Source organism: Strigops habroptila, chromosome 1 (genome assembly GCF_004027225.2).
Source record: "Strigops habroptila isolate Jane chromosome 1, bStrHab1.2.pri, whole genome shotgun sequence".
NCBI classification, from domain to species: Eukaryota; Metazoa; Chordata; class Aves; order Psittaciformes; family Psittacidae; genus Strigops; species Strigops habroptila.
This window is the reverse complement of record NC_044277.2, coordinates 51848676-51865783: the sequence shown is the minus strand read 5'-3', so window position 1 is coordinate 51865783 and position 17108 is coordinate 51848676. Positions and strand designations below refer to the sequence as shown.

Genomic DNA, 17108 nt, shown 5'->3' with positions numbered 1-17108 from the left:
TGCCTGTCCCTGCCTAACCAACACAATCAGCAGTAATTAGGTGGATTACCAAACAGAACTACTCTTTTAAATCTACCAAAACAGAGGTCTAGTGCTCTCTGAACTCTATGAACTTTGTTTTTCTCTAGTTAGAAACGTGATGTACACTTGCTGACCAGAAGAGATCCTTGAACTCTAGAATGGTGCTACCAATTTTCAGCACTGCAGTGATCCAGCACCCTGAAGATAAAGAGATTTTTTTTCATTCAAAGTCAAAAAATAACTTCATCAGCATCTGCCCTGATTTCAGCTTTAAAACTAGACACCTCATCTACAGTCCACACTATAAATTTGTAATTATACTTTATGGCAAAAAAGTAGTACCAGAAAGGCCACAACTCACAGCACAGGCTCTTCTTCCTGGGAACTTTCAGGAGGTTGGGCTGGATTCTGTGTACAATTCTACATTTGTAAAACAAACAGCTTTGCAAAGCCAAAATGCCTCCCAAGCACTGAAAAACAGAATGGAAGCACCTGAGAGGTGTCATTGTTCCTCTTCCTCTGAAGTGAGGTAGAATTAATGTACCATTCATTCTGCAAACCCTTGATTTTACTTTTTTGTAAAGCATTAAAAAAAAAAAAAAAAGAAAGAAAGAAAACTATGAGATTCAAAACCTAAGTATTTCAGTGTTTCTACATAATTCATGGATGTTTCCGGCTTCACAGATGCTCCAATAGAATTAATTGTGCAGTTCTGTGTTTTTACAACTGGCCAAAGCTGATGTGCAAGACAGCACATGGTCAAACAGTCTCAAACAAAACAGTGAGCCTTAAAATAATAAGAGAAGCATGCCTGTCCATTCATCCATCCATTTCCATTTCTCAATACCCTTTAAAACCATTGGCATATTTTATCCAAATAACTTGGTTCAAATTTAAATTAATTTGATGCAGTCCTGCCAGAAATTAATTCCAGAAGAAGAGAGAGAGCCAAGCCAGTGCACTCATTCAGGAGGCTCAGGGCAGAGAAGCAGAAGTCTAACATCAAATACTCCATTTGACAGCAGACTCCTGGTGCTGCCTCTTGCCTTGCAGATCTATCATAAAGGAAAACGGGATTACCATCATAAGGTGGTGATATTTAGTTGACAAATCTTTCAGAAATTAGGCTTCCATTGTCCATGGGACATCTTATTTTCCTGGCTCCTAAAACAGATGGCTCAGAAGTTCACTCAACTGTTCGAGGTTTTTTTTAATTACAAAACCTGTTCTTTAGAGCCTAAATCCCCTTTGGTCATAGAGGTGATACATTCATACATGTATATGAAGGAAAAGGAGAACTGAACTGATGGGGATATATAAGTGTGTATGTCTATACACACATACACGCTCAGGCATGTATAATTAGTTATTCTTTTAGACATAAATTAAAGAAGCAAATACACTTGGCCACTTCAAATGTATAAAAGATTTTGCTTTGCTTTTGGATAAAACCCTCCATTCACTAAGTCAGAGGAAAAGCCATCCTTTTCTGTCTTATTTGCTAAAGTGAAGTTTGCCTATAACTGGAAGGCAGTATGACACAACTGGATGTGAAAACTGGAATTACTGATACAAAAATTGCCCTCAGAAGAGGGGAGAAAGTGCTCCACAGAAAGTTTTTAAAGATAAATTCAAGGCACTCATGGAACTTCACAGTGAAGGCAACTATACCCAAAGCATTCCCTTTTCTGTATTCCTAACTCATTTTAAAAATAGAGTACAATTGCATTTATATAAATCTTCAATAATAATACTTCTGAAAAGAGAGATTCAAAGCATCCATGAAACAGTTCAATTTGTTCAGAACAGAATAATCCTATGGAATGCCCTATCAATATTTATCACAAGTATACCTAATCTACCATTACTATGAAAGGTGCCCACATACCACTCTCTTGTTTATAACCAGCACACTCCCAGCTTGCCAGGTTTTTTTCACTCCATACTGAGAAATTCTTCCTGAATCAAAGTTGGGTAAAAGAAATCTTTTGAGTGGCTGTTTTTTGAGAATATCCTTAGAATTATCCTTAGAATTAATAAGAAACTGCAATGAATGTGGAGATGGAAATATGTCATAAGAGGAGTTGTATTATCTACTTTTTCTCAAGGGTCATTATGTTTTCTTCACATTTCCTCTACCTGGCAGATGTTAAATTAATAATTTTGCCCCTTAGGTTTCCTATAAGAAGGTGAAGGTTCATTTGTCTCAAAGAGCAGGTTAATTTCTTCCTCTGCAAATGTTTTGAAATGGGAATCTAATAAAGTGAAGAACTAAGTCTCCATTTATATGACTGCTTTTCACATGACCAAAGATAGTCCTACCTGGCAGTTCTTTTTACAATTACAGTATCCACCCCTGTATTAACCCAGCTATTATTACCAGAAAAGAATCCTAAATGCTTCTCCTCCTTGTAATGAGAGGCTCCTCAAAATAAACCGATCTGACAGTCAGGTTTAATACTCTGTGTCCTTATCATCACTAGAATGTGTCTATATTCCTTATACACTCCAGCCATCTGTAGGCCAATCAGAGAGGGCCAACAGACCTTCACAGTAGTTTTCCTGTCCTCTTGCCGCCCTCCCCTTCAAGGTGATGGGGAGGGAAAATGTTCTATTTCTCCAGTGAGACCTATGGATGTAACTAAACCAAAAATATGCATTTAGGGACTAATGACAACACAAAAGTGGAGGGATTAGTAATTCCTACATAACACTGGCATGCTTGGTTGCTGGTGTTAGGAAAAGTGTTTGTATTCACAGGCTGAAGAATCACAGAATGGAGAATCGACCTGCAATTTCCTTTGTGAGTACCATGTCCAGACAGCTTTTGAGTATCTCCACTGCTCTCCCCTCACCTATCAAACCATTTCACTGCAAAAGGCTATCGGGTTCACCAACCATGACTTCTCCTTTGTGGATCCATGGTGACTTCTCCTGATCATGTTTTTGTCCTTTGTGCGCTTGTAAATGGTTTCCAAGGTTGGTTGTTCCATCACTCTCCCACAGATTATGGTGAGGCTGACTGGCCTGTACTTTCCTGGGTCTTCCTTCTTGCGCCCCTTGAAGGTAGGAGTGGCAGTTGTTGCAGCTGCATTTACTTTCATGAACTTATAGGACTCACAGAGGGAAATTTTACACTGTGAGATGAAGAGGAGAACTGGATTGAAAAAAATACATTTTTTTTTTAATGAGAGGAATTTATGTTATTTTATTTTTTTCTTGACTCAAGACCTCCAATAACACCAAGGAAGGCTGTTTTGTAAGACACTATCAGAGAAATCAGCTCAGTAAGGAACAATGAGGGTCCTTGTTTCCAGGGAAGTGGCTGCCAAGGAAGAAGTTTCCGACAGTAGTTACAGCTAGACATCATTTGTGTTTTCAATAGGGCCCTTTCCAAGAAGAAATTTTTCTTGTTTGTTTCCAAATCAGAGGGAAGGGACAACCGACAGAGAGACACGGACATACATCCTACTAGGTAATATTTTCTTGGAATTCTATTAAAATCTATGAGCTTACCTTCTGCACATCCAAAAGCTGTGATTCACCTGCTACACTGCAAAAAATCCAATACTAGCTTTTACCCTTATGAGAAAGTGAGCCTTATATGGGAATGACCTGTATATTGGAAAGGTATTAGGAGAAAGGATGATACACGATACAGTAGGAAGTCTCAATTTCAAAATTCTATTAAAACTGTAACTTCTTTTGACAATAAAACCCACAATGAAATGTAAGTTCACTGTGGACTTCCTGTTCTGATAAATCAATGCAACTTCCTACTAAAGTTTATTACAGCTTCAGGTTTTGAATGGTGACTTTAGAAATACCATTGAACTCTTCCATGCAAAATAAAATGGTGCAGTACCTGCAACCCTCCTCCTCGGGGTTCAGGTGTCTGTGATCTGAGGTCTAGCTCTGACACAACAATGCTGCACAACCTTGGTTCAAACTTCTGAGAGAAAATTGCAAAGTTCTGAGAAAGAGCTGTAGAAAAGAATCTGCAGTACAGCTTCAAGTTGACATTTTCTTATGATCACAAAACTAAGCCATGGTAAGACTTTGTTATATGCCTGACAAAACTTGAACATGTTCACAGGCAGTCCCCCAAGGTATAGCAATAAGAAGGAACAAATTAATTCCCAGTGACACAAAGATTCTCCCTCTTTTCTTGAGACAAAAGGGTCAAAAGATCCAAAGAAGCCTGTAAGGACAGAGAAAGGCAGCCACCACTTCAACCTAGAGAAGTTCTTAGGAAGGAACTCAGCTTTCCTACTAGTGGTATAGAATGGGGAAGGGCATGGAAATAAGCAGTACCACTGAGATTGAAGACAGGCTAGGGCATGAACACTGACAAAGGGAGAGACTAACTACAGAATTAATGACAAAAGAGGAGAGTAGAAAATAGGGAAAACCAACTACAAAGATGACTGAGCGTTCAGAGTGTCATATACTAGGGACTGCAGACTGTCCACCATGTAGGACTTGGCAAGTGCTCCACGTCATGGGGCAAGAGGGAAGCGGTGGCATGGAGTACTCTTTGGTGTGCCAGAAACACACTGACTTTGCATGCAGGATTCAAGACAGTTGCTGGCCCGTATCACCTGCCTAAAGATACTTTTGTCTCTTGCAACCTGATGCAGTTAGAGAGTGTATGACAATACAGTACTGTATAATTTGTAGGGATTATTTTAAAAGTCCCTACAGTTTTTCAAATGGCTATAGATCTTATATGCTTGTAAATTATGCCCCCTTTTAATCAACGAAAAGAAGGAAACAGGCAACTTAGTTAACATTCCGTAGTCAAAATAGGGTTGTTGCTTTGGTCCACATCTGATAATTTTCAGGATCTGGTAATAGGAGAGAAGGTCTTAACTGATCAGAGGGAAGAGGATGTTAATTCCATCCCTGTTCATTCACTGTTCATTCCAGTGAGCATTTTGGCACATGTAGATTTTCTTCACAGTGTGAGTGGATGCCAGCACAGAACTAGCTATTTTGACACCTTGGAAAATTACCCAGCTGAAGTCAAAGCAGTGATCAAAACAAACAAAGTGGAAAAGAATAATCTTTAAGAGTGGGGATTTGAAGAGTTCCTCTGCTCTGTTCTTCTAGATTGTAACAAGCCTGCTAGGAGTAACAGACAGTTTACAACTAACCTGCAGCAGTGAATCAAGAGCTCAGTTGTACTGTGAGTAACAGTTTTCCTCCTGACAATCTCTGGTGATGGGGTAGAAGAGACAGCAAAATTAATTATGTTAATAAAAACATTCCTGTTACTTCCTTGTACAAGGAATATGTGAATTCTCTGCCTGGAAAATTACTGGTTAAATTGTCAGTGATTGTTTTTGCAAATATCCTAGAGCAATAATTGTGTTTTAGCATGGAGAATTAGTTCTGACTGTTAAAAAAAACCCCACAAACTGGGGATAGTCCATCAGAAATTTCTTTCATAGCAGTCTTTCATTTCTTTTTCAATTTATAAAATTACAATAGAGTTTTCTGGTTCAGGAAAGGAAAAGATGCTAATTTTCTAAGATTATTCAAAATGTCACAGTGAAAAAAGAAACATGATGAGAAAAGGCAATGATTTTCCCTAGAAGGTCTTAAAAATCCCTTCCCTTAGGAGGTGAGAGGATTTTATTTTACTTATTCTTCCTAAAGTAGCTGGCTTTATGCTATATGTGTTCACCAGCAGATTTGAGGAATGACATTGTTTAAAAATAAAGTTTCCTAATAGACAGGCCATAGCAAAAACAAAAATACATTTAGTTTATTTAGTTCATTTAGCAGTTCCAGATTTTCTGGGAGACTCTTTTAACTGGGGTGCTGTCTCACCATCAGAATGCAGGTACATACACCGGATCAAGATTTGTATTATGCAATGTATGTCAAAGATAAAACACATTGCAAAGCATTGTAATAAATAATTCTACCCACAGAAATACTGATATGGATGCGGTGAAACTACAAAACATAGTCTACCTTATTAATCCCTCAACATTCCTACCTAGGTTTTACTATGGGCAGTTCTACTGGTTTTGGGTCAGATTTAGAGAAGATTTGATTCTGGATTTTTTCAGGCACCAATCCACTTCAGTAAAAGATAAGAGGAGTTTTTTTGTAACTACTGATTCTCAGATCCTCGAACTTATTATATCGAACATATATTATATATGGCAGAGCCACTGTTGGTTCTGTGCTTACATACAATGTGACTTCTTTTGTTCAAATATTTGTGCAGCTATTTAGCTGCTAGCAATGGCTGGGTGGTTGAGGTCTCTATAGTAGTGGCTGACATTGCAAGCCTCACACCAAGAGTCTTACTCCTCAAATAACAGTGTCTGAAGTGTGCAGATTCTGGCATTCTGACCCTAAATAATGCTAATTGTGTGTGACTACTCTGGAATCCTTATTTTACAACTATGCCAGAGTAGAAATTTACATCAGAGTAATTTGAGACATGCTGTATAATGGAAATGTTCTGTCATGTATCTCCTGATGGGTATTCTTCCCCTCTTCCCCCTTTTATTTTAAATGGCAGCACTCTTTTAGGATCATGACACCATATGAGACAGCTGTAGGAAGAGGAAGCTTTGAGTACAGCAACTGGTGATTCAAATTCCAGATAATCAGGGGAGGTCTCGATTTCAGATACTGAAATGAGAAAAAACCCTTTTTCTAAGTCTGACTCTAATGTGGTTCCATAATGGCCAAAATCCATTACACTCTTTCAAACCTGAACTCCATGGTCTAGGTTTAATCTAATCCAGACCTGAATGTAATTCCTTGGCCTTCCTGAACATTACACTGAAGAGCACTTACATTTGTATTACATTTCATCAAAAGGAAGCAAAGCACTTTAGAAAGCATGTAACTGCTCCACTGAGGGTGATGCAACCAAGTCTGGAGAGATTTTTTTTCTTTTGCATTCTAATTATAGATGCTTTTATTTACTAAAGTTGCAGATAAGACTTGCCTATTACAAGCCTCTGAAATCTCATTTTGCTAAAATGAAAACATATTTCAAATGCTTTGGAGAACTATTAAGATTATTGAATGTCTAGCATACTGCTTCAAGTCTCCAAGTGGTTCACTAGACCCCTAGGGAACAGGCAAGCAGCATACAATTATCACAGTAATTAAAAAGGTGCAATGACTCTCCTCTTAAAGACTCCTGTTTTATTAATTCTATGGTATGCTTTGGAGACTGGCATTATTTTACTCCTACCCAGCTTAATTATACTGTCATTAGTTTATCAACATCTCTTTTTAAGCCCTTGGGCCAGTTATTAGCATGTCACTTGCTAACAGTTAACCAATAACCACCACACCTTCAAAGCAGGATGTTCTGTTATAAAAAAAGCCAATTTATAGAGATGGATTTAATATCATCACACAATTTACATTTTTTTGTCAGCCATCACTTTCTGCTTTTAATTGAAAAGAGTTACCGTTTAGCTTAATGAAAACACAAATAATGCTGATGTATTACAAGTCATTACCAGATAATAAAATACTTCCAGAACATAGCGGTTTATGAGAATGAAACCATGTTTTAACACTTAACAGTATGTACCACTGAAAAGACCAGAAAGGATATGATGTTCTTAAATATAACTAAAATACTGGACTTCTCTCTTTGCTGAGTCTGGCTGGGGTGGAGTCAATTACCTTCATAGCAGCCTGTATAGTGCTGTGTTTTGGATTTGTGACTACAAGAAGATTGATAACGTTCCAGTATTTTGAATGTTGCTGAGCAATGCTTGCAGGCTTTCTCTTTTTTCCACTCTCTCCCTGGAGCAAGTAGACTGAAGGTGGACAAGAGTCTGGGAGAGGACACAGTGGGAACACCTCACTCCACCTGACCAAAGGGATATTCCATAACGTGATGTCATGGTCAGCAATCAAAGCACAAGGAAAAGATAGGAAGGGGGGAAGTTCATTCTTACAGCGTTTGTCTTCTCAAGCAACCACTATGTGTGCCGAGGCTCTGCTTCCCAGGAAGCAGCTAAACATCTGCCTGCTGACGGAAAATACTGAATAAATTTCTTATTTCGCTCTGCCTGCAAGTGCGGCTTTTGCTTCACCTATTACACTGTCTTCATTTCAAATCATAAGTCTTCTTATTTTCCTTCTTTTTTCTCCCTGTCCTGCAGCAGAGGTGACTGACTGAAGTGGCTGTATGGGTACTTGGTTGCTGGCTATCAGCCCACCACACTCTCTAAGCCTTCAGTACAGACAGGCTCATTTACACAGCAGCCTATGTTACATTACGACCAAACTATGAGAAAAACTGTTTTAATTAAAAAACCCTGAAATATTTGTGTATTAAATACATATACATACTTACCTTGACTAGACAGATAATTTTACATTACTGCGAAATGCACAGTGACCCGGAAACAGTCCTGAAGAACTCTAAATTTTTATGTCTCACTTTTGACTAAGCTGAAGTTATCTTGGTCTAGTAAATAAAAATCTTATAAATACTAAATACATAACTGTAATGATAACTTAACAGTACTGCTTTTTGGTATTTTTAATTAAATACTTCTTTCCAGTAATGAGAGTAAGAAAACAAACAAAAATAATATAAAAGGATTAGTACTTGTATAAGCTTGCATCTTCAAAACGTAACACTGGGATTCTGACAACAACTATATTTCATTCTATGTTTGACATTACACCAATCAGTTCACCTAAAATGCCATTTAGCCACTGACAGGCGGCCAGGTGACTTTACAAAAAGTAACTTCACTTTCATATCCAATGGAAACACATAGAATCATAGAACCATAGAATGGTTTAGGTTGAAAGGGACCTTAAGGATCATCTAGTTCCAACCCCCTGCCATAGGCAGGGACATCTTCCATTAGACCAGGTTGTTCAAAGCTCCATCCAACCTGGCCTTGAACACTCCAGGGATGGGGCAGCCACAACTTCTCTGGGCAACCTGTTCCAGTGCCTCACCACCCCCACAGTAAAGAACTGAAGTATGTAATTTTTCCTGTTAAAAAGACAAATAACTCTAAGTCATTCTTTAAAAGATTAGGATCAATAAACTAATACCATTTGCTTAGTTCCATTTCCTCTAGATACACTTCTGCCTATCTTCCACCAACTTTACAGCAGCAGAAAGAAGATTCAAAATACTGGGGAAAATACTAATGACAAAAAAACCCCCTCCAGGTCACAGTGTACTGTGAGCAGTTGAATCCCAAATTACTATTACTGCCAGTCTTCCTGAAAATTACTGTACAATTGCTTTTGTATAATAGGTCTACTCTGTATTCTTTTTACAAAGGTCAGCATTATTAATTACAACATCCAAAACAGGAGCCAAGACTGCTACACACCAACATAAATCACACTACCTCATTTAAAGAAAAGACATGCTGTCAGTCACTCAAGAAATTAGTCCTTTGCTAAACCTCATCTGCTAATTGAGACTTAACGGTGCATACTTTTGCTGTTACATGGAATCTCTCTCCACTTTATCTACAAGTTTGATATATCTGACATTGAAAAAAAAGAAAAAAGGAACTTTATCCAAAAGAAAGAGAATTTTATCAAGCTTGGGATACTAGGAAAAAAAAAAAAAGAACAAAACAACCTGGAATCCAAACATACACTGGCAAGAGAGGGGTGTAATGAAATGGAGAGAGCCAGTGCACAACTGACAGTAAAGCATGCACAGGCATGATTTCATCTACAGTGGCACTGAAGGTTGGTTTCAAGGTCATTGTAGCTGGCATACACCAATAGCTTATACTTAAAGGCATTCAGTCTTAATTCCTGCAGCCTGATGGTTTAAGGTACACAGTAAAAACCGCTAGTGAAATAACTTACGTTTTCAACCCTAGAAAGATGCTTACAACTTTCCAGTTGTTTTGAGTACTCACCAGCACATTTTGTTCTTGTTCTGAGAGCTGGGCCAGGAGAGCCGGTTCCTCCTTCACCCGGTCTTGTAAGTAATACGCTGATTTCATATTCTGTGTCAGGATCCAGGTGCCCGATCTTATAGCTTGTGGAGTCCACAGGTTGTATGTCATACCAGCTTCCACTTGAAGTTCGATACTCAACTTCCCTTTGAATAATGGGTCCATCCCCATTGATGGAATTGGCATTCAACTGTATCCACAGGTAAGTTGCACCAACAGAGGACAGCTGAGGTGGAGCAATGGGAACTGGTGGCTCTGAAGCACAGCAAGTTACAAAAAGCAGCAATGATTATACTGGCATTTTTTCTGCTTCTAAAACATTCAAATAAGCAATGGGTTTTGCACTATATTAGAGCTGAAGAATCCATAAAACTAGGGTTATGAAGAAATAATCACTAGGATAACTTTATTTCCAATAAGATCCAATATGCAAACTCTTCTGCTTATGCACTTGGAGATTTTAATATGAAGTTTTTGTTTTATTCTGCATAACTTCAAACCAGGTACAACCAGTACTCTATTCACTAGACATTACATGGCAAATTATAACTTACAATTTAAAAGTAAAGATGATGTCAGGTTTTCTTATCAAAATATAGTTCTTACTGGATGTAAATATAAATCTTAATCAAAACCGTATTTTTTAAGCTAAAATTGATATTAGTAGTCTATCCTTAGACATAGCCAGAACAGTGAGTTCTGCATGAAAACAAAATTCATTTTTTATTCATTATTTCTCATGGACTGTGCTACTCAGCCTTTGTATTTTCAGACTTCTGTGTAAGCAGAATAAATACAGCATTTTTTCAAGTCCTATATCCTCGTTAAACAGAAAGAGCTTCTAAATGAGAGCTGGGGGAATTCTTGAGTCTTTAATACAAGTCTGACTCTACAGCTTATTTTCACTGCCACACAGAAGCAGTACTCGGTCTCACAGAGCAAGCATCTCTTGATAGTTTGCATTCTAAAGATCTCAGAAGTTTAAATTTTAAAACAACTTTTCTTTATTATGTGATGGACACCTCATTTTAAATTAGACTGCAGAAATAATTTGCAGTCATTATCTCCTTTTAAAGGAAAATAACAAATTCATTTTTTTTCCTATTGATTAACCAGGAAATTGCTGTTTCATGCATCACATCTGCACAAAATACTCCTTCCCACTGGTTAAATATATTGAAGTAGAATGAAACCAGGCTGCTGTAATAAGGCACTGTTTGATCCAGTATTCTGAACATATCTATCAGCAAACACTGCCACCTTCTTAAGGCTACACAGAATATGTAATGAATGTAGAACATTTGTCTTCCCTAAACTGTAGATTCAGATTTATCCTCTTCTGCTAACCATTTCCCAGCGTGCTGAGATATAAGTAGTCAAACAGAAAAGGAGCTGAATTTCTATATTTCATCATTTTCTCAAAGACTTCAAAGTCAAGAGTTAAAGCAAAAAACATAAAGGAATGATGCACAAGGGAGAAAGGAACTCTAGAAGTAAGTATTACTATTTCTTGAGAAATAGTAGAATTACTATTTTAACAAATATGTAATTATCCTGCATTATGCTACCTTTCTTCCTTTACAGAAAGAGTACTCAACCCACAGAGCATCAAGTACATTGAAGATTAGCTATGCCTCAGTCAGATAGTCTCTAATTAGCACTGCACACTTGTATGTAAGCTTCGATCTGTGTGGCCTGTTAGCAATTGCTGAAATATGACATCACAAAATGGCAAACATAGGCACCAGCATTGCATATTTTCATCTTAACAGAACAAATTGATTATTATCATAAAGTACATGATATAGTGGGCAACAATCCAGAATGCCTCTGAAGACATCTAACTAATTATCACTGATTGGAATAGACATAAAAATTGCTTATTATATTACAGTAGATTCAAGTACATAAAGAAAATACTATTATTTACATTTTCAAGTCGGTAAGGAAAACACCGTTATATGTCAGTAGCAATATATGGCAAACTGATGTCATCTTTTGGTTAGACTCATACTGCAGTTTTATTGAAATTATTGTTCCTAAAGTATATAAACTCAGGCTTCATACAGCAATAGCATGTCTGGAAACGGCTCTGACTTGACTCAAAATGATTTAGCATCAATTTAAATCATTAGGCTGTTTTGTGAACCAAGACATGAAATGGAACTTTTATAGAGCATCCTAAGGCGTTTACTTAGCCATGCTGAAAGAACAGTTAATTACTTTCAAGTTTCAAATGCTACTAAAGGCTGTTGAAGTGCCATTCAAAATGCGAACTCAGGAGTTAGGTCACTGAGGTTAGTGGTTACAACAATTCATTCCAAGTATTACAAGTACTTGAAATAGACAGTATTTTATTGTCTTTTTATCCCTTGGGGCATATTTTTCATTCCTTTGTGACCACAGTGCAAAAGGTTAATGCAAGCTGCATTATTTTATCAAAGCCTGCATATACTGCAGTTTAATTCTAGTAACGTAGTTTAATACTAAAAGTAGTCTTCTTACCAGAGATTGAGGTTACATAAAATGAACCTTTCATTACAAATATGATGCTCATTATTAAGCGACTGGTTAAAAACATGAGATTCAGAGTTAAGCAGACACTTTAATACAAACAGTGTACTACCAAAAATGATGAGCCAAGTTCATGACTGAAGTATGAAAGTTGTTCTTCTATTTATTTGTTATTTTTTAATTGTTATTTTTTATTTGTTCTTTAGACAGAATGGTGTAATTTTTTCAGGATACTGAGAAATTTCAATCACTTAATCAAGTAAGTTCCAGACTGCAGCACCACCACCTTTCACTAAAAGCAGTTTTACTGCTGGCCACTAGGGTAGTCTCAAATATATACCATGCAAATTACTTTGCGATTCATACCTTTATGAAAATGATACAACAAACCTGTGTTTTTACAGCTGTGTGTATTCAGGGAAAGAATATCAACTGATTGCAGAAACAAGTTTGTAGCAGTGACTATTTAGTATGATTTGTTAGCTTAAAGAGGAGTTCTTCTACAAGATTTCTCTTGAAACAACTAAAAAGAGCTGTTCAGTACTGTAAAACCCTTTAAAAATGCTTTTAAAGAAAGTAAGTTCATCCATAATTTCAAATTCAATGCTTTTTAGACTTTGGACAGACAGATGACCTCTTCTTTAATTCTGTGACAAATGATGACGGGCATAATCCCTTATGGAAAGGAAAGAGTGGCCACCCTACTAAACCAGAGGTCTGCAGATGACAGAAGGCTTTAGGCAGATGCTCTAATGTTACCTTACATAAATAGATCATTTACAGTAAATATGAGAAAAAGACAAAGACTTTATAATACGGAGCAGCCCTTCTCTTAGGCAGAGGATAAAACCAAATCTAACCATACATAGAAACTATTTATTCATAGAAACTATTTATTCTTATGCCTTCTATATTAACTGGAAACTTGAAATGTCAACTCCTTTATTTACACTGCTTCTTATTTTAAATTATACAGAATTTCCAGATCTTTTCTACAAGATTCTAACATCTTTATGTTTTGCAGTTCTTTTAAAATTTTAATAGGGAGAGGAAAGGCATCACACAGAGATGCCAGTGGAAATAATGCAAATCTCTGAGATTTAAGTAAGTTCTAGAGCATAAAAAAAACCACATTTCTTCTCTGTGGCTCAGAACAGCTAATTTGAAAAATGGAAAAAAATAAAAAATCGACTTCAATAATAACAATAACATTTTCTGATTTTTCTTCTGAGGTGAGTGAGTGGGAGAATGGAGCCATGCTACATCCTACACGTATGGGGAAGAAACATTTATCCTGCAAGCTGATTTTTATTTTTTTTTTTTAATTAAATAGTAACTGTTAGAAAGTCAATACCATGGTATTCTCCTGTGGTACTGTTCAGCACATCATGAGCAGGTGAAGTGATAAAAATAAGGTATCAATCGTCTCTGATGCTATGTCCACATTAATAAGGTCTTAATAATTACAAAACTAATCATATCATCATAATTTTATAGTCTTGAAATCAACTAAACAGCTTTATTTTAAGAATATTTTCTTTCATTTTCCTCTCTATTTCATTTTTTTTATATATATACACATATATACGTATTATTGTGCTCCTCTTTTGAGCATGCAAATGATTCCATGCCATTGGAAACAATGGAGAGCAGTGTCATTTCTGCAGCATTTAATTCTGGAGGAATGGCAATAAACATCCCCACTGATAACAAAAGATATAGAGGTGACTTTGAAACATCACAGTTCTTCATGCAATTTTTTTTTCTTCAAAAAAAGGCTTTAAATAATTCCTGTCAAAACATTTAATTATTTAATTAATACCTCTAAACAGTATGATGCGTAACGTGAGGTAATTTTACACTATTCCTTTACTGAGATTGCTGAAAACGTGACCTGGCCAAGTATACTAATGTTCTTGAAATGACTTTTAAAGTCATTATTTAAAAAAATTGAACTGTTGTATTTTATATGTATTTTGAAACTTTACAGAAAAACAAGTGTCCTTGTACTCTATACACTGGTAAGCCTATGCACGCATAATCTAATTAGCTGGCCATCCTGCTAAACCCTATAGCAGTAGTAGTTGTTGTACTTTTACCACTCACGCCTAACAAGGCACAAACATGATTTTTTCCAAACCCAAACATTCTGAATTGCCCACTCCTGTCTCTTTTTAAGACAGTGGTGCCTCAGTCTGCACTACTCTTGCTCCATCCTCATCTGCTTACCTAAGTGATCTAAATCCATCTACCCTTCCCATTCTCAGCTTTGCTCAGATTTTGTTTTTTCCCATGCTATGGTCACCATCACCACATTCCAAACATCACTAAATTCCCACTCCAAGTTTGGGTTTTTTTTACCCCAGCCTGTATCTACAAGCTCTGTGCCTGCTCCTCTTCCTGCCTTCCAGTCTGCTGCTGCTCTTCTAACTATGCATCTCCCCAGCACCTGCTTTTCCTCTCCTCTACTAGGCAGTTCCACATCTTGGACAGTTTCCTCTTGCACTGGCCTCAGCCACAGTCCTCGTCCCCTACATACATATGTATGCATATACGCACATACATAAAATCATGGAACGGTTTGGGTTGGAAAGCACCTTAAAGACCTTAAAGTTCCAACTCCCCTGCCATGGGCAGGGACACCTTCTACAAATACCAGGTTGCTCAAAGCCCTGTCCAACCTGGCCTTGAACACTTCCAGGGATGGGCATCGTCAGCTTCTCTGGGCAACCTGTTCCAGTGCCTCACCAACCTCACAGTAAAGAATTTCTTCCTAATATCTAATCTTAATCTACCCTTTTTCAGTTTAAAGCCATTATCCCTTGCATAGGCATATACGTATATATGCTTATCTTCCATCCTTTGCCATCTTTCTCCCTAATTTTTAGTTCTCATGTAGTCTCAATGTTCACCTACCTCCTCCCTCATTTCAAAACACCTTCCATTTTGCCATGCCTTTCAGACCCAACCCTAATAGCCTCATGCGAGTATGCAGCTCCTTGCTCTTACAACCCTCGTGACCCCGCATCGCATGTCTCGCTATTTTACTCTCACAGTGCAAGGGCTCAGCGAGGTGGAGGGTTGTGTACTAAAAGCAGAGGAATGGTAAGCTCACAGCTGTTGATTCCTGTACCTGAATCCAGCCTATCAGTACTTGCATATACATTCCATTCACTGGATCTAGAATCTGGGGGGAATTTGAGAGTTCTTGGTAGGTTTTATTCAGTAGCTTTCAAACTGACTTTCACAGGAACAGAAGAACAGTATTCTTGACCTAACTATTACACTTATGAAAAAAAGTTCCTGCTTCGAAGCCCAGAGTCTTCAGCACTTTCTTAAGGCAAGTTTACTAAGATGGCTGAACTATCCCAACTGTTTTGGCTGGAGGGTTTCTCAAAACCTTCAGCCTGAGGCACACACCCACAATGGACAATATCAGCCTGAAGTCAGTTTGTCAAAATAATAGCATCTGAAAGCAGGACTTCATGACAGCATTTGTCAAGCAACCATAAAAACAGAGTCCTCATACCAGCAGTTTGTAAAAAAAGAGGTACAGACAGACTGATGGACCCAGCATAAAAGGTTAGTTGGCAGAGAAAGAAAACAGATGTTAAGTACCTGTGTATATTTAATGTATAACAACTGATACCAAAGATAAGCAATCATTAATATTTTCTTATTGTCTCCTGCTCTCAAAATGATTTTGTCTTCCAGAATAAACTGTTTGCTCTAGATATCGAAAGAGGTTTGTTTCTGTTCTTGGTGTTAAATCTTCCATTTGGAAAGATGCAGACATTTAAGCTGCCTGCATTACAGATGGTTACCTTTCTATGTTCCTGCTTAAAAACCTAACAAAACTCCTTTTAACCAATTTGACACCTAAGTTTACCTTGTTTGAACTCAATAAGCAGTCTGAACTCTGTAATAATCTGATGTCTGCTCAGACGGACTCATTCTGTTCTTCTAAACCTAATCTGAGCTGGATCTGCCCACTTCTAGAAAAATTCAACCTAGGGACTGTATGTCTAATTTACTTCACCAAATGCATTTAATCAATTCCACTCTACTATTTTCCTCTTGCTCAATGTTTGATTACTTTTATGTCACCTATTAGATACAAATTGCTGTTTTTTACAATAAGTGGGTAATCTGACAAGGCCGATTTCATGTCTCCCGTTAGACAAAGTGACATTTCAATCCAATTCTCTGACAAACTTAGATGAGGATAGTGTGTGGTTTGAGCACACACAACGACAAGGCACTTGGCTTTTCAGCCTCTCCTATCAGAACAAACACTTGGGTAAATTGAAAACCTCCCTTTCAGGATTTATTTTAATAGAGCAATCAAAACTTTATTTCACCATCCTCTAAAAGGCAAGTAACACAAACAAGTTGTCAAAAAACACCCCCCTTTTTTTCCCCTCTTTTTTAAGGCCAGACTAATTGTTCACTGACAGGCTTTTTCTCATTATCTAGACAATACTCATGTTTACAGTTCTTTAATAAGATAACATGGGATTAACTGACAGCTCTTTAATTGTCTTTTTTTTTTTTTTTGTCCATACAGTTTAAACCTCGCTATACGCGTATCTGCTCAGGTAAAGAAGCAAAAGAGAGGAAAAAAAAAAAAAA

General features: G+C 37.3%; 1 protein-coding gene across 1 annotated transcript in view; it reads right to left on the bottom strand.

Annotated features, from left to right (window-relative positions):
* Nucleotides 1-17108, bottom strand: part of PTPRM (protein tyrosine phosphatase receptor type M) — a 443651-nt gene that overhangs the window by 243332 nt on the left and 183211 nt on the right. The window contains exon 7 of the mRNA XM_030477498.2: nt 9924-10217. Coding sequence (XP_030333358.2) covers nt 9924-10217 — 294 coding nt within the window. The remainder of the gene's footprint in view (nt 1-9923; nt 10218-17108) is intronic.